General features: G+C 41.7%; 2 protein-coding genes across 2 annotated transcripts; both read left to right on the top strand.

Moving 5' to 3' along the window:
* The first annotated feature begins 1868 nt into the window (after nt 1-1868).
* Nucleotides 1869-24157, top strand: LOC119735898 (neuronal acetylcholine receptor subunit beta-3-like). The gene is made up of 8 exons (XM_038209844.1): nt 1869-2087; nt 3337-3509; nt 6010-6054; nt 6621-6730; nt 6870-6952; nt 9184-9536; nt 22781-23230; nt 23742-24157. The coding sequence occupies exons 1-8, from the start codon at nt 1991-1993 to the stop codon at nt 23856-23858; spliced, it is 1428 nt and encodes a 475-aa protein (XP_038065772.1). The 5' UTR covers nt 1869-1990; the 3' UTR covers nt 23859-24157.
* On the top strand, nt 10165-12647 carry LOC119735899 (stress response protein NST1-like). Its single transcript, XM_038209845.1, has 4 exons — nt 10165-10244; nt 10966-11217; nt 11742-11926; nt 12183-12647. The coding sequence occupies exons 1-4, from the start codon at nt 10180-10182 to the stop codon at nt 12413-12415; spliced, it is 735 nt and encodes a 244-aa protein (XP_038065773.1). The 5' UTR covers nt 10165-10179; the 3' UTR covers nt 12416-12647.
* Nucleotides 24158-24686: the final 529 nt, after the last annotated feature.

The raw sequence follows: 24686 nt of genomic DNA on the forward strand, positions 1-24686 counted from the left end.
GCGGGAAACCTACTGAGCTTGTTCACACTTACATACGTTTGTATACAATTGCATAATCACATACAGCTGAAATGTTGACTCATGAAGATGGTTAATAACTGATATACACATATAGACTGGCAATAAGGTCACCAGCGCACATCTCTGCCCCCTAGGGTCTGAGAGTGACCAGAAGTGGGTTTTATTTCCCTCGGCCTACGGCCATCGGCCTCGGGAAATATGAACCTCGTCTGGTCACTAACAGTCCCTCGGGGCACATAGGGAAATACGACCCTCGGCCTCGGGAAATATGAACCTCGTCTGGTTACTAACAGTCCCTCAGTGAGCATAGACGTGCACTAGTGACCGAATTATGCCAGTCCTTAATTATGTGTTTTATAACTCACTTCTGTCCAAAATCGAAAATAAGAAAAGAAAACTTTCAGGGTTTTATTATTGAACTATTGTAATTCAACAATTAACTAATAAGCGATTCAACTGTCGGCAATTCAACAATTACAGGAACGCTTTTAGTTTCCTTGGATTATATTTTTGAGTTCGAGTTTTGTCAGAGGGCGCTGTTACCAGTGAAAAAAAAACGAGTATAGTGCCTGATCAGGCATTATACTCTGGAAATTACGCACGCGTGATGTCTCGACAAGCGTCCGCCAGTTCACGCTGACGCAAGTTTCATACACCAGCCTATATTTTTGAATCACGTGTGACCGCGTTTCAGCCAACCAGGATAAAGAACAAGCGAGAGGTGTGTTATAAAGTAATATAGTGCATTCATATTTCCAAGTATTACTACATTTTGAAATTATTACATTTTTTTTCTATTAACGACCTTTTACCGAGAAATTACCCCCCCCCCCCGCACCTCAAAGTACGTGTGTTTAAGCGGCTGTTAAATCATACCGTTCTTTTGCTGGAAAAACAAAACGAGTTGGCATTGGGTACCCATTACGTCTTTTTTTTTTTGGTATACGTGTACATTAGTATTGCTTGCTAATGTCTGTTTACCGAAAACAAAAGAAAAACCTCCTTCCGTCTTTTTTCATCCTGTTAATTACGTCAGAAGGACGCAGCCCCTTGAGACGAAATCTATATCAACTAAAAGATATTTCCAAGCTCTTGATAACCAAGAAATCTAAAATTTATCTCTTGGCCATTTTTGTGCCCATAACCTTCTTCCACACACCCTACGAGATATAGATTCGTGCAAGTTTCAAAATCGATTTATTGCCTTGGCTTAACATAATTATTTCAACACCACCACTCAAACACCCAAGCTACTACATGTATCATCGTGCCACATTTCCTGTCCCCCACATCGCTTTTGAAAAATCACCAAATGATTAGCAAACAAGTACTTATTCCTTGGAAGGTCTGTTCTTGGACCATACCAGACCACTCTAAAATCACCATTAGACGTATTGCTTGTGTAAGGAATGATGAACAATGTCTGTTTACTTTTGCTAATGGGACATTAACGTGGCTAAGCTACTTGCACTTTGCTTAAGTTGAATCTGTATTTTGATTTGAAGTATTTTTTTTTAAAGAGAAGCACGAAAATAAACAGCGACAAGTGGATTCCAGGAGTAGTGTGTGTACGTTTTCATTTAGGAAAACACATGCCTAAGCTCTGTACCTACCGCCGCCAATTAAACGAATCGCTTATGTAAATGTCTACCGCACCCATTACCACCATTACCTTCAATTAAAACCACGTAGGATCATTTAATGACATAAAGCTTTTTGAGTCAATTACCCTGTAAAATCATTTGTCGATAATCGGGTAAAACACACATTGAAGGATGTTACCATGGGCACGTTTTTTTTTTTTTACGTGCGTTCCGCGCTTCGGAAAGCAGTTACGAGATGTGTTTACATTTCTCTGTTTTCTAAAAACGTAAAGTAGCTACTCAGATAAAAAATGGAACAGGTTATAATACACAAAGGCCTCCGTGCGCCAACTAAGAGGCCGCCCTTTAACTAGCAACGACGTTCCATGGGCGGATCATTTAGCTGGTTGACGCGGAGTGACGTGATGGCGAGCGGACTGGTAGCACCGTGGTGGCTCCTCTCTTCTCTTCTGCTGACTACGGGTAAAGTGATTGGACATAACAGTACAATAATTTGTTGAACGTAATCATGAAAAATATATAAAGATACCCACCTCAGGCGCGCGCCAACCTGGGTCCACTTGGACTTCGTATGTCAACTGATTTTGCAGCTGCTAATCTTTGTTAATCCATTGCAGTTTTTTTGGCAAAGTTGAAAACTCTAACGTTTCGTTATTTTGTGAACCTACAATATTGTTCTGGGACCGATTAGTTTAAACAAATGTGACTGTTTCTCTGTCTCATCGTAAAACCAGATTGGCTGGACTCTATGGTCAGGTTTGGTTTCGTTAAGATTGGCTTAGTGTTTTAAATTAATGTTTGTTTGGTGGGGTTTTTTTTTGGTGGCACTTACATACAGATAACCGTAGATTTTATGATACGGTCAATCTTTGTAATTTGTGCGCTATGTTCTTTTGACACAACAAAAGTGCTTGCAATCTAAAGAAGGGTGCTTAAAAAGTAACCTGGTGAATTATTTGCTCAATGAATGCTGTATATTCCAAGAAAAAAAACATTCGAGGATCTGGATTTCAAATCAAAAGTTGGCAAGTAATGTTTGGAATTACGCCCAAAATCAGCGTACTCATTCAGCCAATTGCAGCCACGCAGCTACCGACGAATTAAAGCAGCCGCGCGCGTGTGCGTCGTGCCACTTTCGTTGTTGTTTTTGTTGTTGTTGTTGTTTTCAAAATGACGGTATGCCAGAAAGAATAATTTCACAGTAAGTTTAGTCCCATTACTATCTTCAAACCGAATATGCTCTCAACAGTAATTACGTCAGTTTTGTATAGTTGCAAGTGATGAAATGTAGCTTTAAAATAGGTTCTGCTACAATTGGTTCATTTGTTTAACCTCCGATATACGCACATGCAGATGAAATACAAAACCGGCTTAAAGGTATATAATATCATTTGTACTTAAAAGAACCACTCAATATTTAAGAATGTTTAAAACCTCACCAATTGAAATTCCAGCTCAGTGGATTGTGCACTTTTCGAGGAAAACTGAGAAACTGAGAAACAATGCACAACCTTTTGATCGAAAAATACGATCTCGTGTTTTTTCACCCCAACGTTGGTTACTTTTGGGATAAATGCAAATTACGATATGTGCTTTCACAGACACAGATTGACTCTCCATGCTATTGCAGCCCAGCAATATAAAAAAAACAAGTTCAACAATTATAAGAATCGAATTTGGTTAAATCCTTTTGGTTGTTCAACTCTTGCAGCATGGTCATGCATTGCCCACAATGCATCTGCCTCACACCTGACCGAAACGCGTCTTCGTCACCTGATCGTGACAGGCAACGGTATCTACGATATGCTAGTACGGCCTGCCATTACGCCCAACCAGTCGGTTGTTGTTGATCTTGAGCTACACATGTACGCCCTTATATCAATGGTATGTGCATCTAAAACTAGCTATCATAAAATATTGTCTCCTTGTTTTTCTCTTCGTAGAATGGTTGGGTTTCTAGGTGGTGGGTGGGTGGCTGACTGGCTGGTGGGTGGCTGGCTGGCAGGCAGGCTGGTTGTCTGGTGGGTGGGTTGCTGGCTGACTTACTGACTGGGTGTCTGTGTGGGTGGGGGGCTGGGTGTCTAGTCTTTTGGGTGGTTGTTGGCTTGGTGGCTTGTGGGTGAGTGGCTGGCTGGTTGGCTTGCTGATTGGCTTGCTGGCTGAATGGCAGGCTGGGTAAATGACTGTGTGGCTTGGTGGCGGGGTGGCTGGTGGGTGGGTGGGTGGGTGGCTGACTGGCTGTCTTGGTGGGTGGTTGGGTTGGTGGCTGGCTGGTTGCCTGTTGAGTGGGTGGCTGGCTGACTTACTGGCTGGGTGTCTTTTGTTGGAAGCGGTCCTCTGTAGTAAGTTGGGTTCCTAGTATATTGGAGAGTGTTATACCATATGGACAAAGTAAATTACAGTATATGAAAGTATACTAAAGCACGACTGTATGGTGTTGGTGTGTCTGCATGTTCAGAGTGTGTTGCTAACCACCCACGTCTGAAGTTGCTTATGTGCAAAAAATCATGTCAAATTGTTAATTGTTTTCCGTTTGAAGCAACAGAAGTGCGCACTATCTAAGTACGGGTGTTTAACAAGTAAACCCGATGAAGTTTTGGCTCTGTTTAATGCTGTAAAATCCAAGACGACAATATCTATATAAATAAAGGTTTGCGGAAACACCATGTGCGAATAATTTCTCAACCAAGAGAATGGTTCTGAAAAGAGCCAGAGGTATAAATTTGACGTTCCGGTCAGTATGCTCTGACCGTCTTCAGGAAAGTAAACACTTAAGTAGCAAAGGTGAAATCGATGAAGTGTGAAGTTGCATCCTGTGTGGATTCCAGGTAGCTGGGATCTTAGAGCAAGCTTTGTGTGTCCACTGAAGTGGAACAGTAAGGTAGCAGTCTCAGTAGAGGGAGGATCTAGGGTATGTGAGACCCATCAGTCTAAGATGACGGCTGAGGACCTAGGTATAGGAGACAATCAGTCTGGAGGAGTGAGGACCAGATGTCGTTGAGGTGAAACCCGATGACCTGCGGAACTGTGTTGTGCTTGCGGATCTCGATGGCTTCCCGTATGCGTCTTGGATGACAGAACTTGATTGGTGAGATGAATTCAGCTGCATCCCAATCATTTTGTGGTTGTTAATGTAGGAATGTTTGACCGATTTGTCAAAATCCCCTCGCCGTCCATGTGCTCTGTGTTCCTTGAGCCTAGTAGGAAGGTTCCGCATTTCACATGGAATGCGGTAGACTCCCGGCTTAGAAGAGGAGTCCTGAGTGTGGAAGGTGCCTTGGAGCTTGTTGCCAGATGAGTGGTACACCTTGACGCCAGCTTTTCGTAAGATACGTTGAAGGTGATGAAAAGCTGGACCTATGTATGGAAGAGTGACTGAGGGAGATACAGTGGAAGGACCTTTCGTAGAGGAGACCCGTTGGTCAGGTTTGCTGATCTTGATGCAGTTGGGTTTGTAACCGTTCCGTTGAAGTGACGCCTGGATGTGCTTGAGATCACGCTTGTGGTTGTCTTGGTCGCAGAAATCAAAGGCTTTCTGTGCTAGGGTCCGGTTGACCGATGACTTGATGCTGGGGTGATGAAACGACCGTTAGTGGAGATATCGGTGAATGTGGGTTAGTTTCCTGAAGGTTTTCTTCAGAAGTGGCGAGTCCTGTTTTGAATTGCACCCGAATCCAGCGTCCGGGACACGATATTACTTTTACACAAATACCTGGGGTCATCCAGATCCTGAAATCAGAAAATAAAAAGAAAATTCCTGCTAATCAATTAGTATCTGACTGAAAAATAACATTTGTAAGATAAAACTTAAGATTGTTGAGAAAAAAGCAAACTTGAAAAAGGCAGAGCAAATAGTCAAACACCGATCACGAGCCAGCACGCCTAACCAGTAGGCTACGACAGTGCATGCTCTGCGAAGTCACTCAATTAATAAATTATATACTTTCAAATTATATACTTTCAAACATGCAAAGAGAGTGCACGCACGCGTAGGTGATGAACGGTTACATGATTGTAGGGCGCCACGTTGTAGCCAAAGAACCAAAGAATTAAATCAACCACTCACTCGTGTGCGTCGTGTCTTCAATGCATGCGCGCACTTTGCCGAAACACAATCTTCAATGCATGCGCGCACTTTTCCGAAACACAAACCAACTACTAACGGAAATTTCTCAAATGCATCACTTGACGCATCTTTGGAAATGGCCTTATTTTTTTCCTCCAAAATAACAGCGTGGAAGAGAGAATAACTTTTCAGGCAGTTTAGTACCACTATTATCTTTGAACTCCGTAAGTTTTTCAAGGGAAATTTCGTCGATTACTATTTTTTGATAGCTGCAAATGATATATACCACCTTAAATTTCTCTTTCATCGATACTGCAGGACGAGAAAGCACAGGTTATGACAGGCGCGTCAAGGTTGAAATTGGTAAGATGAACAATGTTATCGTTCTATACGGGGTAGTCCTACGTCGTAAGACGCCCTCGCAAATCGAATCCCAATCTTTGTCGTTAATTGATATGCTATTCGAAGTCTCTGCCTTGACTTTGTGACGCCTCCGGCACAATGAATATTTAGGTTCAATGAATATTCATTTATTTCTAGGTCAACTTTGTTACCAATAAGAGAGCGCTTTTAAGGACGAATCAGGCGCGGTCATTTGTTATTTGGTACATATGAGGTCGATTGTTCTGGGTAAGACTTTGTTAAGAGCGATCTGATTGGTCACAAGTTATGCCAGTCCATATTTGGAAATAGTCATGAATTATTCCTATCACGAGATTATAATAGGAAATGTGGCAGAATAAATTGACCCCCACCCCCGCTGGACACGCCTCTGACATTAGGGTTTAGGCAAAATTACCATATCAACATGTGTGTAAAAGTGTTGTCAACGATGACATCACTTCATGCTGTATCCTTCCGCTGTAAAAAAAAAAAAAAAAAAAAAAAAGCTGAGTAATATTAACTTGAGTTTATTGGTTTCGTTTAAGACATGGCACGACTACCGAGCTCGCTGGGATCCAATGGATTATGACAACATCACTGATCTATCACTGGGCCTCAGTGAAATATGGACGCCCAAGATTCTTCTGAGTAACGGGTGAGTTCAAACTAGCCCGGCAAAAAAGGTTCATTAAAACAAAGTATTCATGACGTAACTTTGCGTGCTTCGCATTCGTCTGAGTCTAAATGAAACGATAAATCGAAAATTTGTTTTTGATCTTGCGGATTGTTCACAGGGCAGGTGACAGGATTGAAAACCCTGTTAAGGAGAGCGTCTTTTTGGCCTTGTTGAAGTGGGATGGAACGGTCGAACTACAAGGTATGCATAAACTTTCAAGCATCGGACTGAGTATAAGTCTACAGGCTTGCGACCAAATGGACTTTGTCAAGAAGTAACAGTCACAAAGGTCTTTTCCCGCTCTCGTCTTCTCCTACAAGTCTTATAATCAAGGCTCGATAATCTGAATGTTCATTTATCCGAATGTTCGGTAGTGCCAATTTAAAATAGGTTTAAACAGTCCAAAGGTTCAATAGTCCAAAGGGAAAAAAAGTTCTATGGATAGTGGTGCGGCATGGGGACAGAATTGTGCATTTTGTGATTAAAGGCATGGCAAACAATCTCAGAATTGGAGGCATTTTATATCTGACCCCTGGTGACCTAGGAGGATTGTAATATCTTTGAATATTCTAGTTATACCAATTTGTTTTGGGAAACATCACTGTACTTTGGCCTAAGTCTATTCATAGTTTTCATACATTGTACTGACGACCAAATGCGAAACAATCCACAATGGACCTCTGATGACCTTCCAGAGGTCAATGATCTTTAACGGCACCACATCTATACGATTCACCCTTTAGAGCTCACCTTTTTGAAGACACAAGTCAAAATGTGAAGTGCTTAATGCTATGAAAAGAATATCTGACCTCTGATGGCCTACAACGGGTCAGTGATCTTTGCGTGTCCTATGTATAGATTATAAGAGGATTAACTATTCAAAACACCGATTTGTATTACCCACATCTAATTTGTTGGTATTCTTGCCTTGCTATGGATTTTTTTTAGACATGTAGACATTTCATATTTGACCTATGATGACCTTTTGCGCCGTAAATGAACTTTGTATACTCTGATTGCCGTAATGTATCATGTTTAATCTTTCAAAATGACACTTTTTCATGACCGAAGTCTAATTAGAGCTAAGTGAATATATTGCAATAATTATTCTACCACATGTCAAGAAGTCAGACCCCACAGATTGTTTTGCATGAACTCTAATCTCAATTGCCCTTTCTATAAGGGCAGACGCAGACGCGAACGAATATAACCGGCACATTGGACAAGCATTACTCTCTTACAGTGACAATTGGGCTTAGTAAAAAGGTTAAAAAAGTGGTTTTCCAAGTCTATCTGAATACAGCAGCAGGGTGTAGTAAGTACACAAAAGTAAATATTGCTTGATATACGTACATTTTCCATTACAAAACAGACCCACAGATTTCTTTCTATTTCAATTCCATTATACTACACTGCCAATAAACATGGAGAAACGAGGTCAGAGGTCACCTGACCTGTATGGTCTGAATCCATAACACGACTGTAAACTTATGGGTGAAATACCGTTCTGTGGCACTTTTGAGCCTTGGGTCACGACAAAATGGCGTTTTGACGAACAAATACGGTACATAACGGGTATCACTACGTCTTAATCTGATTTCTCAATATCTAAAAAAGTCAAGAATTTGGTCAGGAAAAAGTGTTATTTACAATTGTGTAAATTATATTACTGTCCTATACAGACTTTGGGTTTACTAAAGTGATGATCTCTCGTAAGGTTTCAAGAGGTTGAATATGAAATGGCCTATTTTTTCATGGCATGAAAAACCAACTTGCAAAGTTTCATGCTTTTATCGAAAATTGCACAATCATTCAGCACATTGGAGCTATGTCACACCACTAAGACCGAATTGTCGTTATTCCGAAAATGCAAAAGGCTGATAGTTTGAATATGCAATTATGTTCAATGCTATCAATTCGGACTATCGTACCTAATTCTCGTTCCGACTAGGTAACATAATCGTCTACTTGGACTTTCTAACTTTGAGGTTGTTTAACCTTGTTATATATTTTTAGACTGTCGAACCTTCGAACTATCAAACTTTCGGACTAATGACCCTTCGGACTATAAACGTCCCTTCGGACTAGCAACTCCTAGGACTATTAAACGAACCTTTGGACTATCGACCTTTCGGCCTATTAACGAACCTTACGACGATCGGGCTGTCATTGAAATCAACACTGGTCTACCTAAGCTGATCCAGACCCCTGTACATTTTTAATGGGCCGATTTCTCTTTTTGCCTTCCGGACCATTTTTTTTTGCGCATGCATGCATGAATTTGAATTGGTAAGGAAACTGGTCTTTTGAGTATTACTTATTAGTGTCGGTGACGTGACGATATGCTAATAGACACGATCTTACTGACAAAACGAAACAAGGGATGCTAAACCCCTAACCTTAGTTACCGACGCTTTTATCTTTTCTTGCAGGTCAGGTCATCCACAAGACACATTGCGCGATGCAACTGTCGGAGTTTCCATTCGATCGACAGACCTGCTGGCTGACCTTCTCATCCCAGAATATGCCGAAGGACATGATTACCCTTCGTGCCGGCGCCAGCAGTGTGTATGGTCTTGAGATAACCAGTCAGTGGCGCCCCCTCGAACTGTACGGCGTGGTGCCTGAATACGTTATTGGTTCACGAACCTACCAATTATTAGGTTTGAAATTCACCGCCGAGCGGCTTCCTCATTACACCCTGATGAATGTGGCCCTGCCATCTGGGGCCATGACGTTCATCTCACTGTGGGTCTTCTGGTTACCCCCAGAGAGTGGAGAGAAAGTGAGTCGTTTTCCATAACCCTTAAATCGTCATCGTTTTCACAAATAGACTAGCTTTAGTCAAGTCCCACGCTCCTTCCCGGACATGTGACACATCCCGGATGCTGGCACGTAAGCAGCCTAGCAAAAGCGGCGAGGCCGCAAGGGCCTCTTCTATCTCGTGGAACTAATGACTTATTCATTTATTCAGGTTATATTAATCAAGTAATTTAAACCAATCATCAAACGGTGGTTTGCGGTTACCAACAAAAGCGCGTGCGCCAGTCGACGGCTGATTTACGATGCATCATGAACGGTCCATGCATGCATCCCCACTCTGCTTCACCTTCTCGCGGACCTTCCATAGTGCATCATTAAACAGCCGCCGTGCTGCTGCGAGCCTGATTCCCGGCCAAAATAATACGGAATGGTCAGAGCCGTCAATATTTGAACCGCAACCAACTGTTGGCATTGTTTTGTGCACAATGCAGTAAATTGTTCATGCACACACCTGAAGTTGTACTCAAAATACATCTTTTTATAAAGTTCGGCTTGATTGAATTTTCATTCTGCGTATTATCCGTTGCGGTATAAACAATAGGGAGGTTTCGCATGCGAACGGATACGGTTAGCGCGCCGGATACGTCACCAGTTTTGTGGTTTTGATGACGTCACAGTGTCTTGCTATCCGCTATCCGTATACAAGGCACGGATATCTCGCTCTCTACACGTAAGTATTAAACGCGTATTGAAATTTCACATTTCTAATAATTCCCTGTTAGTTTATTGCCATATGCATGATTAGATTTTAAAACAGATTAATTGCTGAACATGTACATGTCATTTCTTTGTATTTCAAAACTTTGGAATACGACAAGATTAGCCACAAAATCAGGTACCAAAAGTGGGTGCAGAGTGGTTCTCCGCTGTCGGAAATAGACTTCACTTAGCTACAAAAGTACAAACCTGACCCAAGTGTGCTAGCTGTCGTTTTAGCTGTATAGACCTGTGAATGTGGTTAGCCACGTTCTGTTCATAGGCTGGACTTTCAAAAACCTTCTAGTTCTGCAGTAGACGTACGTCTGTCGATTTTCCTTACAAATGACAGATCCTATGCCACTGCCACTAAGTTATAAGTAGAAGTTCTTGGATAAACTTAGCCTAGGCTAGGCCTACGGAATATGCTGAAAATAGAGTGCTTGTGTAATTTTGAAATTGAAGTGGAGGGTCTGCAACCAGGATTTCAAACACTTTGAATGTCCAGTTCATATAAACAAACCGTGACTAGTCATGTATGTATATAAATATAGCCCAGTTCACAGGTCTAGCATGTCGGCAAGTGGCAGATTAGAGCATGTGCGTTTTTTAAAACCAGCTTATACATGTATATGCTTTTCTGTCAGTTATCTGGTCAAAGTTTTTCATATAGTGTTGTTATAATTATCTTTCAGGATGGCTTCAACTTCAAGCGCAAAAAAATCCTCTACAAGGTTTTACCCTGCTTTGGACATACTCGTCTTAAAGCAAGTGCTAGCTGATTGGCCAATTGGTGACACCAAAAAATGGGAAACGTTGACCCAAAAACTGAATGAGGCTGTAAGACTGATGAGACCGGATGGCCAAGTCACCATGAGGGGTTGCAAAGACCGCTTCAGAAAGCTTCTGTCTGCCTTCAAAGCAGATGAACTGGCATCACTAAGAGCGTGAGTACCAGCTTTTAACTTTCTTATTCAGGTAGTTGAAGTTATTACCTTTTATCAAATGAATCTTCAGTAAAATGCAGCTATAAGAAACATCTTTTTCTATTGACTCCCAAGTTTATTCCTAGGCTAATGGATGCGGGAGCTGGTCAACTTGTGTCTTGTTCAACTGTCTGTTTTCTCCTGAAGAAAAAAAAAACAGTGGCATAAAGTAAAAAAAAAAATGCGGTTGGCTTGGGGGGGGGGGGGGAGGTAACCAGCAGTTGTGAATGGCTAAAAATCTAAATTTTTGTGGATCTAATGCTAATTTGTTATACATATCACAGCATCATACATTATACTGTAGAACTACTGCTGCCAAAATTTCCCAAATTTTGCTGGACAATGAATCGCAATCTAATTTGACGATGAGTACCTTTATCCAAAATATGCACGATCTTGTTCACGGGGCACATTTTTTGTTCAGCCATGCCCAAAATGCAAATAGAGGATTCTTTATATACATATCTCCCTCCTGGACACTTTAGCTCAGGAACTGATGAGGAGTATGGAGAACGAGAGCGGCTACTGGGCGAAATTGTGGAGCTGGAATCTGAGATGGATAAGATGAAAGAAGATGCAGCGAAGGTAGAGAAGAAAAAGCTGGAGCAGGGAGAGACTGTCCGGCAAAAAGCCCTTCAAAGTCTCACTGAGCAGGCTGAAGGATTGAATGGTAAGCACAGGACCAATTTCAGGAAATACATGTGTACTCCCTTTTGCTATGCCACCGCTGAATTGCCCCCCCCCCCAACTCTGCATGTATTTCTGTGTCATCTACATGTACCATCACTAGTGGATCCATCCCTTCCTTAGTGAAAAGGCACAAGGCTCTCCCCTCCCCCAACCCCAATCCATCCCCTCCCAGTGATGACTACTTTTGCATCATATTCTGCATATTTTAAAAAGTGACTTCCACTCTCCTTCTTCAGATGAAGCCAGGATGCAGACCCCCTCTCCACTCAAGAAACGCAAGAAAGTTGAAAGCTCCGACTACATCCAGTACTTAAAGGAGAAGACAGAGAAGGAATTTGCTCTCAAACAGCAGCAGCTTGAGCTAGACAAAGAACGTTTTGTACTGGAGAAGAAAGAGCGACAAGCCAAGTTGGCATATGATTCACAAGTGTTGCACCTTTTGCTGAAACTAACAAAGAAGGAAGATTAAATCAAATGACTTCCTTCTTTCTCTTGGTTGTTACCCAATCAACACGACAGTTCGTCCAGTTTTATCACATCACATTGAGAGTTGAGACCTAAAAAAATGTTGAAACAGTTTTGTTGTTGAAACAGTTTTGTTGTTGAAACAGTTTTGCAATCTAAATTGTAATCTAAAGGATGGTTCATAGTAAATGCTCAATGCATAGTAATGTTCAATGAAAGGGCAGTGGTTTACTTATGGAAATTGCTCTGACTTTAATTTTCTTTAGTGTGAAGTATAATTCAGAACAAATAAAAGTAAAATCCATTAAATAAATAATGACTGTTACAATGTATTTCTGGCATTTAGCATTTTTATTGACGAGTCAATTGTATGAGTTTGCCAAGTGTTAACATAATCGTACTGATCAGGTAACTTTTTGTTATTAAAGTGAGGGACAAGGGGAAATTTCAGACAAAATTGAGGATAAGTTCCACTTTGACAGTATCTGTGTTAATCACTAAAACAAAATGGGAGGGGGTAGCATTGGCAGGTAACAGTGGCACTTGCACCCATTTTATACTACTAAAAAAAAGGCCACATATCACCAAGGTCAATTCATGGGAAAAAAAAATGTTGAGAACCTCGGGGGAGGGGAGAGGGGGAGACAGGGGGGGGGGGGGCAACTTTAAGCACCTTTCTATTCTGAAGCAATTTGTCAGTGGTTTTAATAAACAGATCAAAGGCCAAAAAAAAAAATAGTCGTTCTCTGGTCATCGCGCGCATCGATTTTAATCATGCGCGTCAACCTTTTTTTTCTCTTAAAGTTGTCCGTGGTAGCTACAACAGCACCCTCTATTGCCGCACCTCCTCACATTTTTGTACTAGGGAATGGGGAAATTGCACCAAGGCAAATGATGGAGGGCACAAAGGCAAATTATGGAGGACACCTATGTATATGAGGACACAAAAGTGCAAAAAATAGTACCCACCTTGTCTATACAATCCAAGTTTGAAAAAATGAAAAAAAAAACCAACAAAACAACAAAAAACCGCGTCGCCGCATCAATTTCGGACATTTGGTCTGACCAGAGACCAACTATTTTTTTAGGCCTTATAACTTAACCCTTTAAATCAGTTGATGAAATTATACATAAGTACAACCACAATTTTATTACAATGAATTTGCTGAATTCACATTGAATTGTACATTGTATTGCAATACCCAGCCACTGTGAGGAGACGCTTTAGATCAAGTATTCTTCTAAGCTTGGGGGCTGCAATCCAAAATAATTAGATGTCTCACTGCCGTATAAACAGGTATGGCAGTTGGTGAACAGAGCTCCTATTATGTAGTACTTTGCGATTGGCTGCAACAGTAGTTTTAAGTTCTTCTTGAAGTCAAGAAAAGCCCATAGGGACAGCATTTTTCCAAATCCCCACTCTACACACTCTCTCACACTAGACATCCGCTGATTGTACAGCTGTTGCATTGCGGTGATGTGAGCCCCTTTAAATGGACCCTGGAGATTATTGTGTATTGGATATGCCGGGTCTCCATATAGGCTGAATGGATTGCCGTTGACGTTGTACAGGGGCCTGGCTTGAAGCTGATCCAGTAGGCCACTCATTCGCAGGAGGGCGCAATCATGTCTGCGGCCTTCCACAGGCCCATACATGTTTGCAATGATTCCACTGGGCAGCATGACGGACTGATATTTCAGAGAATGGACTCTTTTGTGTCCATTGTAGCACACACGTTGATTGTGGGTTGGTCTGCACATCGGTCTTACTGTCCCATCAATGAATCCTATGCAATTATCGAGGGGAGCTCCATGTTGTTGAATGGCATCTGCATATCTCTGCAGCATTACACCTTGCATCCAAGGCTGGTTGATGTCCTGGAGTAAGTTTTTAAAGCGAGCATGGAGCAAATTGACTGTTTCCTTCACAATGAATGAAAGGGTAGACTTGGGGCGTCCAAAAAACTCTCTCAAGGTCAGATAATCTGTTAGGGTATGCAAATCGTCGAAGTGAGATGCACAGCGCATCCATACCTATAAGACAGGAGGAAAAATAAAAAAGATGAGGTTTACTTTCAAACGTGCCTTTTTTCTGAATTGCAAATTGTGATTAAATTTTTACATTTTCCGGTTCATTTTTTGTTACTAAGAAATCGCTAATTATTTAAAATGTTAATTTTTGTCTGGATATAAAGACCACAAATTGTAAAATATGACTTTTCATCAAAATCATAATCTGCACTGCAGTTTTGTGAAGAACAAGTTACTCACACTTTACACTGCATGAAACATGTGAGTCCTAGTAAACTATTTACTGATTTCAGGGACAAAAAATAGCTCCATCAAAACGCTGTTTTATGTTTAGGATGTTTCTCAGTTGCACAATCTGAGAGAATCCCAAATGGACCTAAAATGTTCTTAACCCTGACATCCTGTGCACAACCCTATGATTGAAACTGGTCATGCTGCTTATTTGCTGGTCTAAAAAAAAATATAATTGTTTTCTCAGTACAGTAGGCCAAAATGCTTCAAAATTGTCCCTGCTAAATTTGATTTTTAGGACCCGTTATCGCTTTCTGAAGGCTGATAAGTCACTGTAGGGGAAAATGAGTGATGTCCATATTTGGAACTATTTCCGAAAGGATGAGTCTGCCTACCTGATGCCACAGTCCGGTTCTGGCATATAATTTTATCAGGAATCCCAAATGCTGCACAGAGCCGATGAAGATTTTCACGGTCAAAACGAAACATATCCAGACACTGGTCATCTGTCAAAGCTTCCAAAGAAAACTTAGGTAAGGTAGGTTCATATGTTACTCTTCCTGTCGTAGTGCTAGCACCGGATTCGAGTAATAAAAACACAGTTTCTTCGTCATTTTCCTCTAAAGCCATGAACATGACATCGTCGATGGAGGCTGCCATTTTGGATTTTACTCGACTGTCATAGCGCCACCAATGACGGTCGATGTTGGGATTGCGAAATAAGCTGTGAACGTTTACGCGTACGGATAGCTAAAACGTACGCGTACGCGTATCCGTCGCATGCGAAACCTCTCTAATGTCTCCAGAGGGGCGGGGAGCCGCAGATATCAGGGTGGACTGGAGCAGGACCTTTGTTTTGCCCAGGCTGATAGGCCAAAAAGGCGGGATGCCTTAGCGAATTTATCAAAGATCAGCTGAAAAGCCTGCTCGTTTTGTGACATGAGGGCACAGTCTAGTCGTCGGCAAAGATGGTTGAAGGTTGAAGAGCGAACCGTCCAGTCTGTACCTAAGGTATACACCGTCTTCGATGTCTCGGACAGCGTGGCTGAGGACACAGGTGAAAAAGAGATTGAAGAGCACAGGGGCCAGAGCGCAGCCTTGCCTCACGCCGTTAGAGACTTCGAATGTCTCAGACACCTTTTCGCCAGAAAGTACTAGGCCAGTCATTATGTCGTGAAATAGGCGGATCAAGCTCACAAATTTCATGGGACAGCCACATTTCCCCAAGAATGTCCACAAGGCCGATTTATTGATAATATTAAAAGACTTGGTAAGGTTGGTGAAGACTGAAGATTTTGTCCTTGACATTTTTGTAGCACCTGACGAACTGCGAAAATCATGTCAACAGTACTGCGGCCTAGCTGGCAGCCACACTGTGCCTCTGACAGGTTCTCCAGGCGATTGAGGATGATGCGTTGGATTTGCTGCCTTTGTTCTTAAAGAGGGAGACAATAGTGGTGTCCCTAAATCATGTGGCGTGTCTACTTCCTCCCAGATGCCGGTGAGAATGCTGTGTAAGGTTTCAAGTGCAACTGGCCCCACTGCCTTGCAAGATTTCTGCGGGAATCCCATCCATCCTAGAAGCTTTTGCCGAGCTGGTTTTGCTGATGGCTTTTTGACCTCTTGCAGGGTGGGAGGGAAGTTGAGGCTGTCGATTGTGGATCTCTTGGGTATCTGGTCCAGGGCATCTGCACTGACAATGGATGGACTGTTGAGAAGGGTGCTGAAGTGTTTTTAATCGTTAATGACGCTCTTCTACTTCAGCATTGTGCCGTTCGCTGACAGGAGGGGGGTGGTGCTTGGTTAGGACGGTCCATACACTGCCCTAATGAAGCTGAAGAACATATTAGAGTTGTTGGTGTCAGCGTAGCATTGGACTTTGTCTGTCTTTTTCTCACGCCACTCATCCTGCATACAGCGGAGGTCACATTGAGTCTGCCTCTGGAGCTGCTTGAAGCGGTCCCTTTTGGAGGTGGAGGACATGTTGTTCTGCTTCGCCGTGAATGCTTTCCGCATGTATTCGGGTGTCGATTGAGCTGTCACCTTTTTCGTCGTTCTGAACTGTCCCAATGATGTGTTGTGCTTCCAGCCAGAGGTCCATTGGAGGTCACCTTGTCGTCCAGACTGGTCGCGAAGCGGTCGCGCAGATCAGGATGTGCCAGCTTGCCTGTGTTGAATGACGGCCTGACGAGCTATTTTTTTCTCATTCCACTTTGGCCCAGCACGCCTTTCCAATTTCTGTTGCCAGTGCCGACTCTGGCATTAAAGTCGCTCAGCAGGATGAGTTTGTCTCCGGACGGGTGGCCTTCAGAAGGTGATCGAGATCCTCGTAGAAGGTTTCCCTCACTTCATCGCTGCTGGCTAGCCTGTGGGCGTAGACGCTGATGACTGTAATACATGACGAGAGGGGTTGAGGGGAAAACGGAATATTACCAGCCGGTCGTTGATGGAGGTGGGGAGATATTGTAAGCTGGCTAAGAAGTGTTGTCTTCATGTCTAGTCCCACCCCGTGGATTCTGTATCCGTCTTGGGCCTTGTCTCTCCAGAATAGGCAAGTATGGCCGCCCTTGTGTTAAGATCCTTCCTCTGCAAGTCTAGTTTCACTGAGCGCAGCGACGTCTATGCTGTACCGTGCCAGTTCTCTTGCTATGAGGATTGTTTTTCTCTAAGGTCTTGTGTAGGTATTTCTTTCAATAAGTGTTCGGACGGTCCATACTCCAAACATGATATTTGCCTTTTTCTTTTGTTTTCGACCGCTGGATGAGTAAAACTGCCAACCTCTGTTGTCTTGGAGTCAGAGCGACTATCGTCGACAGTCCGCCTGTGTCCAGGGTTGGAACTTACAACTCCCAGTTGTCACCTTCACCTGGTACATTCGCTCCTTCCCCATCACCATCGAGCTTTGGAAATAGAGAAGTTAAGGAGAGTTGCACAAAGTAACCTGTGCGGGAAGCGTTTATAGTGGGAAAGTCGATGCACAGGCCCGGGCAATCCCTTTCTCTCTCGGCCTAAACCGGTTTTCCGGGGGTTCGAAAAAGCCGTCATGACCGGAGACTTATTGAGCTGCAGTGGATGGCCACGACGCCTATAGTGTCTAGGCGTGCCCTTAGCGTTCCACAACCCTTTCCTGTTGCAGCCTTTATGGCCGTTGGATCTCTGTCGATCTCACCCGCTCACTCTGCCAGATCCTGTGTTCGCATGCTGGGATAGGCGTGTCCCACATGTATGGGTAGTCAAGCCCTAATTGACGGAGGACTCGGTTTCACACCTTGTTAAGTAGTCCAGGCAATGTAAGGTTTGACCTCAAACAAATTGCAACAGAAATTTTTTCACCACAGTGTATTTCTATAAGGTCCCTAAAATGACATATTAAAAGTCCAAAAAATTCCATAAATATGCCTAATTTGCATAAATCCAAAATGGCCGCATATTTTAGGACATTGATTTGGCCATATTTCTCATACTACATGAAGATAGCTTCTTGAGGAACTTCAAACAACAATTTTAGTCCTTTTACATTGATTTCATCATTATTCTAGTCCTAGGTAAATTTCAAGATCCCTATGTTTCCCAAATTTGCCAAATGCGGTGTAATAATTTGCATAAATGCCATATATTAATTTGCATAAAGTAAAGTTAAAATTATGGCTGTCATGTGTTGACATCACAATTGAATTTTTCCTAATAACTTCTAGTTCATTTATGTATGTACATAAATATCACACCACGGAGGTCTCTTTATGGTCCCGAAAAAAAAAAAAAAAAAAAAGAAAAAATCCAAGTGGTGGAAATATGCTTAATTTGCATAAATTAAAAATAGCCACTAATTATATGATTTTCATATTAATTTGGCCATTACTCTCGTCCTACATTGCTTTTTGGGGTATTTTAAACAACAATTTGTCCTTTCACATTGATTTCTGGGTATCTTTCGAGATCTCTATATTTCCCAAATTTGCTAAATGCCGTATAATAATTGGCATAAATGCCGTATATTAATTTGCATAAATTAAAGTTAAAATTATGGCTGCCATGTGTGGACATGTCACAATTGAATGTTCTCTAATAACTTCTAGTTCAGTTATGTATCACACAACAGAGCATCTCTATGTGTCCCGAAAAAAAGTAAAAATAAAATCCAAGTGCTGAAAATATGTCTTATTTGCATAAATTCAAAATGTCCACTAATTATATGATTTTCATACTGGTTTGGCCATAATTCTCGTCCTACTTTACTTTTGGGGCACTTTAAACAAAAATGTGTCCTTTTACATCGATTTCATCATTATTCTAGTCCTGGGTACCTTCCGAGGTTCCTTTGTTTCCCAAAATTGCCAAATGCTGTATAATAATTTGCATAAATGCCTTATGCAAATTTGCATAAATTCAAATAAAGTAAAGTTGAAGTTACAGCACAATTAGGATCTGTGTTGGGACTTACGCCATGAAAAATTGGTCGCGAAAGTAACTATTCATCAGGTTTTGCACTTTAATTGAGTCTGATTTAAGAGGCGAAAGATACATATTGAGTAGTTTTCATCCAAGAACAGAATGATAAAGTTAAATACTAATGCTAAACAATTAACAAATAGCAAGTCAATTAAATAAAAACACAATTATAGTTCAAGTCGCACTTATTTAAGTGGTTCTCGCTAAATCATTAACATCAGTTTTGATTATGCAACTCCAAAATACAAAATACGGAAATGTAAATGAAATGAAACTGTAGCTTAACTTCTTATCATATATGATTACTGTGAAGGGAGAAAACAATTGTACTTTCTCTTATAATCCAAGTTCAGTTATGAATACAGAAATATCACAAAGATCCCTATTGGCGACCTTTCATCCATATTGGCTTGCATGCAATGTTAGTCTGGTTGTTATCATCTACACGTACATCTTTGTATCTTAGAATGAACACTTATGTGGCAGACTAATTAATCTTCAGCAGCATTAGGATCAATGTCTGGTTGTAGGCGAGTTGGCACAACTAGTGCCACGGCATTCAGTGCAAGCAGTTGAACAAGAGAGGCCATACTTTCGGCACGTGCAGTCTCTATTAGCACAAGTCTTTCTTACACCCACATCGGATGACCTCAAGTAGTGATGGTGGTGCAGGCGGTTTGTCCATTTGTATGGGAAGATTTGCCATCAATGACCTGCCAACCCCCATCTGCTGGAGGCAATTTGTTTACTTGTAATCATATATGATAATAATAGAAGTTAAGCTACAGTTTCATTTCATTTACTATTCCGTAGTTTGTATTTTTGAGTTTAGCGAGAACCACTTGAATAATGAAGATTACTCAATTCGTATCTTTCGCCTCTTCTCCAATATACAGATCAGACTCATAAAAGTTCGAAACTTGTGGAAAAGTTTCCCCCGCGACCCATTTGTCATGGCCTAAGTCCCAACATGGGTCACAGTCAGTGTGCCATAATTGTAACTTTACTTTACTTTATTTGAAATTATGCAAATTATTATACGGCATTTGGCAAATTATGGGGAAATCATGTAAAAAGACAAATTGTTGCTTTAATATACAACATTTGCTGTTGTTTCAGATTTAAGAAATATATGGATTTGGAGGATTAGTATGTTATAGAAATTTTGTTGAACTGACTTGTTTCACGTTTTGGGCTGGTAGATGCTGGAAAAACCAAGAAAATCAATCATGTTCTTGTAGTCTGGTTTCCTGACCCCATTGGCAGATCGGGGGGGGGGGGGGGCCGCAGGGGGGCGCACGCGCACGGCAAATATTTTAAAATGTATAATATCGGTGGAAAACAGACGGTGATCGATCCGACGGGCCACACGTTTTGAGTTTGAGGAAGAACAATCGTTCAAAAGGCGTGGCAATTTTCACGCACCTCCTAATATAGCTCTATGGACTGCACGCGGACAACTGTTGCGTACAATGCGTATGAAGGTCAAACCGTTTTCACGCCCCGGCTTGGTGACTAAACAAAATCAAACAATGGCCAATTCAGATTCTATTAAAATATTTTTCGGATACGTTCCATGCCAGTTTGTCACACTCCACAAATATGGATCCTTTGTAATGAAATATTAAAATTCATATCAGTTATGTAACCGAGCGCGGAACAATAACAAATAATGTGCATGTTCTCAACTTTAGGCTTTGAATACAGAAGAAACTTCATAAGAGCAAAAATCTAGGGAAAGTGGCCAGGAAACTCCTCAGATTGCACCATAGAGCATCTACGATCGAAAATTTCCCAGGGCCCTTAAGCTGGCCCCGGACCCACGCCGTAAGGGCTTCGAGCTCCGAGCTCGCATTAGTCCTCCAGCCAAATTTCCTCTATGTTATAATTTCACCCGAGCGGTGCCCCACCTTAAAGTACCTTCAGCAAATGGCTGAGGCTCGGACTACAAGTGGCCTAAATCCCTTTCCAAAATAAAAAGTTGTAAAAAAAATACGGAGATGGAAAATGGTTCTCAACTTTGAGTACATAACAAACTTTATAAAGAACAAACAAATTACAAATTAAAAGGAATTTTCGATGTTTAAAACGTTTTCATAACGGTGGAAAGCGGCCAGAAATCGCCTCAGATTGCACCACAGAGCATCTACAATCCATTCCCCCCCCCCCGGGCCCTTAAGCGGGCCCGGACCCCACGCCTTAAGGGCTTCGCGATCCGCTTGCTTGTCCTCGACCCTCCATTACAATTCTAGCCCCCCCGGCAAATGGCAGTCTGGATCCGCCCCCTGCCCTGACCCCACTTACGATGAATCAGAGCAATGTATAGACGTTGGAAATAGAAATTGGAAAAAATTCAGAGCAGTTTTTGAAAAAAAAAGCCAGTTTTCTCAAACGCTGGTAAGCCGACCAGCGTTGGAAAAAAAAAATCTTGAAAATGTCAGCACACCAGGAGCTACGATTTACAGGATGCTTTTAATTGACTGTCATTCCCTAACAATCCAGTAAGATATTTCGTGATAATGTGATCATTTCGTTTTTTGATGTTTGCAAATGTTGTATATTCCCTTTAAAGCAACCCAAAAAGCAATGTAGGACGAGAATTATGGCAAAATCAATATGAAAATCATGTTTTTAAGTGGTCATTTTGAATTTATGCAAATTAGGTATATTTCCACCACTTGGATTTGCTGGGACTATTTTAGGGGCCTTATAGAAATGCACCGTGATTTTTATGTATAAATAACTGAACTTGGATTATCAGGGAAAATTGAATTGTGACATGTCCACACATGGCAGCCATAATTTTAACTTTAATTTATGCAAATTAATATATGGCATTTATGCAAACTAATATACGGCATATGGAAAATTTGGGAAACATGGGGATCTTGAAAGTTACCTAGGACTAGAATTATGATGAAATCAATGTAAACGGACCAAAATTGTCGTTTTAAGTACCTCAAAAAGCTATCGAGTATGAGAATTATGACCAAATCAATGTGAAAGTCCTACAATTTTCGGCCATTTTGGGTTTCTGCAAATTAGGCATATTTCCACCACTTGGATTTTTTTTTGACTTTTAGTATGTCATTTTAGGGACCTTATAAAAATGCACTGTGGTGAAAAAAAATCTGTTGCAATTTGTTTGAGGTTCACTCAAAAATGAAGTATTTTGCCTGGACTAAAGCCATCAAAGCCGTTGTCCGAGAAGTGGCCCCTGTCGCATGCTAACAGCTATGGGGAGCCACAAGTGAGGCCTTAGTGAACAGATGTGAACAGAATAGTAGATTACCGAACATGGCTAACATTGTTCTCCCTTCCCAGTTTTGTGATCAGAGTTGTCCTTCTCCTATTCAGAGTGCCAACCTAAGCTAACGAGTTCTACCTACCCAGGTTTGTGGTCTAAGTTGTCCTTCTCCTAGGTGAACTGTCAATCAAAGCTAAAGAGCTCCACCTACCCGGGTGCTTAGCATTCTTCTCCAAATCCACATTTCAGCAGCCGTGACCCGGTTTTCATTCGCTCTGATCAATGTATTTAAATTTAGAACTGATTACTGAATATAAATTCCCTGCATGCAAATGTTACCCCATCGTGCAATTAAGCTTAGAGTAATCTGTATTTCTGATATTAATACGGCCTGATTGTTTTATTGTTCAGGTGTCTATGGCCGTGTCCATATTGCTTGGCCAGGCCGTCTTTTGGCTGGTCGTGATCGAGTCTCTGCCGATCACGGGCGGCCAAGGCACGCCAATCCTACTGAGCAGCATCGAGTGTAACTTCCTCGTGGCTGGCCTGGCAATCCTGCTCAGCGTGGTCACCGTCAGAGTGCACCACCGGCCTGGGCCGCTACGCGGGCGCGTGCTTCGAATGGTGTTCCTCCGCATTCTGCCCGTGGTTGTCTGCGTGACGAGAGCAGGTACCAGGAAGGGGAAAGTTGACATGAGCGACTCGCAAACTCCGACGGACGCCAAGTGCACTCACACGGTGGACGAAGACGCGGCTCAGAGTGTCTCGACAAGCACAGAGGATAGATTTTCCGATAAGGTTGCCGAATTGAAATCACGTGAAGACCCCCAGAGTTGCTCCAAAGCCATCAAAGACGAAAATGTGAGTTTATTTTTCTTCAAGCATACTAATTCCTTATTTAACTTCAGTGCTTTTACACGTAGTGAGCTGTATAAAATACTCCATATTATCATGAAAGAGGGCTGCAGTTTGAATATTGAAATCTTTTGCGCTTGATCATCAGACCAAGGTCTTGCCATAATGACTGGTAAGGGCAAATGATTCCAATCGCCAACCGCACCTCTTTTTCACAACATGAATTGTCATACACTGCGTACATAAAACACTCTCATTTGTAAAGGCAAGCAAGTTTGTCACTAGTGCCCAGAAATGTTGTGATCAATTGACCAATGTGCGGTGAGGCATCAGGGAAATTAAATAACACTCACATGAGCTAAGGCCAATGTTTATGAGTATCTACATAATTAAAGATGTTCAATATAATAATTTGCTTCGCGGTTTTGTTGTTAATTAAAAAACATATTGAAACTACACCTTTGGGGAAATACTGTAGTGACGGTTATATAGTGCTTATACCATTACTTTTCGACAGGACTCAGAAGACATGAAGCTGGTTGCAGCGGTGCTGGATCGCTTCTTCTTCGTGATTGCGGCGGTTTTGTTCATTTACGGCAATCTTCCGCTGATTATAAAATGGATGTCCATGTAAAAACAAAATGGCTGCGGCCTTGTACAGGAAGGTGTCATCTATTGATCTCCATTAATGATACTTAATATATGACCGACACACAGATCATTGTCATTTGTTTGGTGGAACTCACATATCTGACACTCGTTATTGCTCCCTACCACGCCGGGGCTCAAAAAGTCCCATTCTTCTACGCGTAGCACGTATTGTTACAAAGAGCCAGCGCTCCAGCGTTGGGTTCAAACATTTTCGCAAAGGGATGTTTCGGAAGAGAGAAATATGTTGTTTTTTTCAAGAATATTTTGCATTGAAATCAAATTTCAAATATATCAAATGACAAAGATCTGTTATGTCAGTCAAATAAAACAAATATTAAGTGGCTTTAAATTTTGAAATGGGAGGAATATTATCGCTCGGTAAAATCTGGACTTTCCATATCACGAGGCTTCGCCTCGTGAAATGGAAAAGGTCAGACATTAACTTGCGATAGTATTCCTCCCATTCTACTCTGAGACACTCAATATTTGTATGCTAGTCTAATGGAGATCAATGGTGTCTTCATAGGACAAGTTCGCGCAAAAAAACTAGTGTTGACCAATGGTTAACCATAGTTCGACTTAATGATTCCCGAACTCTGTCTAGTCGACGATGGTTGGCTACGCTTGTTGACTATTTGGATACTACCGGAGGTGGTCGCGCAACAATTTATGGCTGGTTTTTATCTTAGTCATTTCCATAGCATAGTGCTGAGCGGCCTAACTATCAAAACGAAACTTTGAGAGCTCAATTTCATTTAATTTTAATTGCACAGTTTTTCCATGTTAGTTTATATTATTGAACAATGATATT

This window comes from Patiria miniata, unplaced genomic scaffold (assembly GCF_015706575.1).
Source record: "Patiria miniata isolate m_02_andy unplaced genomic scaffold, ASM1570657v1 HiC_scaffold_29, whole genome shotgun sequence".
Classification (NCBI taxonomy): Eukaryota; Metazoa; Echinodermata; class Asteroidea; order Valvatida; family Asterinidae; genus Patiria; species Patiria miniata.

Excerpts from the sequence above, each read along its gene's own strand:
- LOC119735899 (XM_038209845.1), top strand. The coding sequence starts at position 10,180 with ATGACGTCACAGTGTCTTGCTATCCGCTATCCGTATACAAGGCACGGA. Across the intron at positions 10,245-10,965 it reads GGATATCTCGCTCTCTACAC|GATGGCTTCAACTTCAAGCG; the intron begins GTAAGTATTAAA and ends ATTATCTTTCAG. Across the intron at positions 11,927-12,182 it reads GCAGGCTGAAGGATTGAATG|ATGAAGCCAGGATGCAGACC; the intron begins GTAAGCACAGGA and ends CTCCTTCTTCAG.
- LOC119735898 (XM_038209844.1), top strand. The coding sequence starts at position 1,991 with ATGGGCGGATCATTTAGCTGGTTGACGCGGAGTGACGTGATGGCGAGC. Across the intron at positions 6,055-6,620 it reads GCGCGTCAAGGTTGAAATTG|ACATGGCACGACTACCGAGC; the intron begins GTAAGATGAACA and ends GTTTCGTTTAAG. Across the intron at positions 6,731-6,869 it reads AAGATTCTTCTGAGTAACGG|GGCAGGTGACAGGATTGAAA; the intron begins GTGAGTTCAAAC and ends GATTGTTCACAG.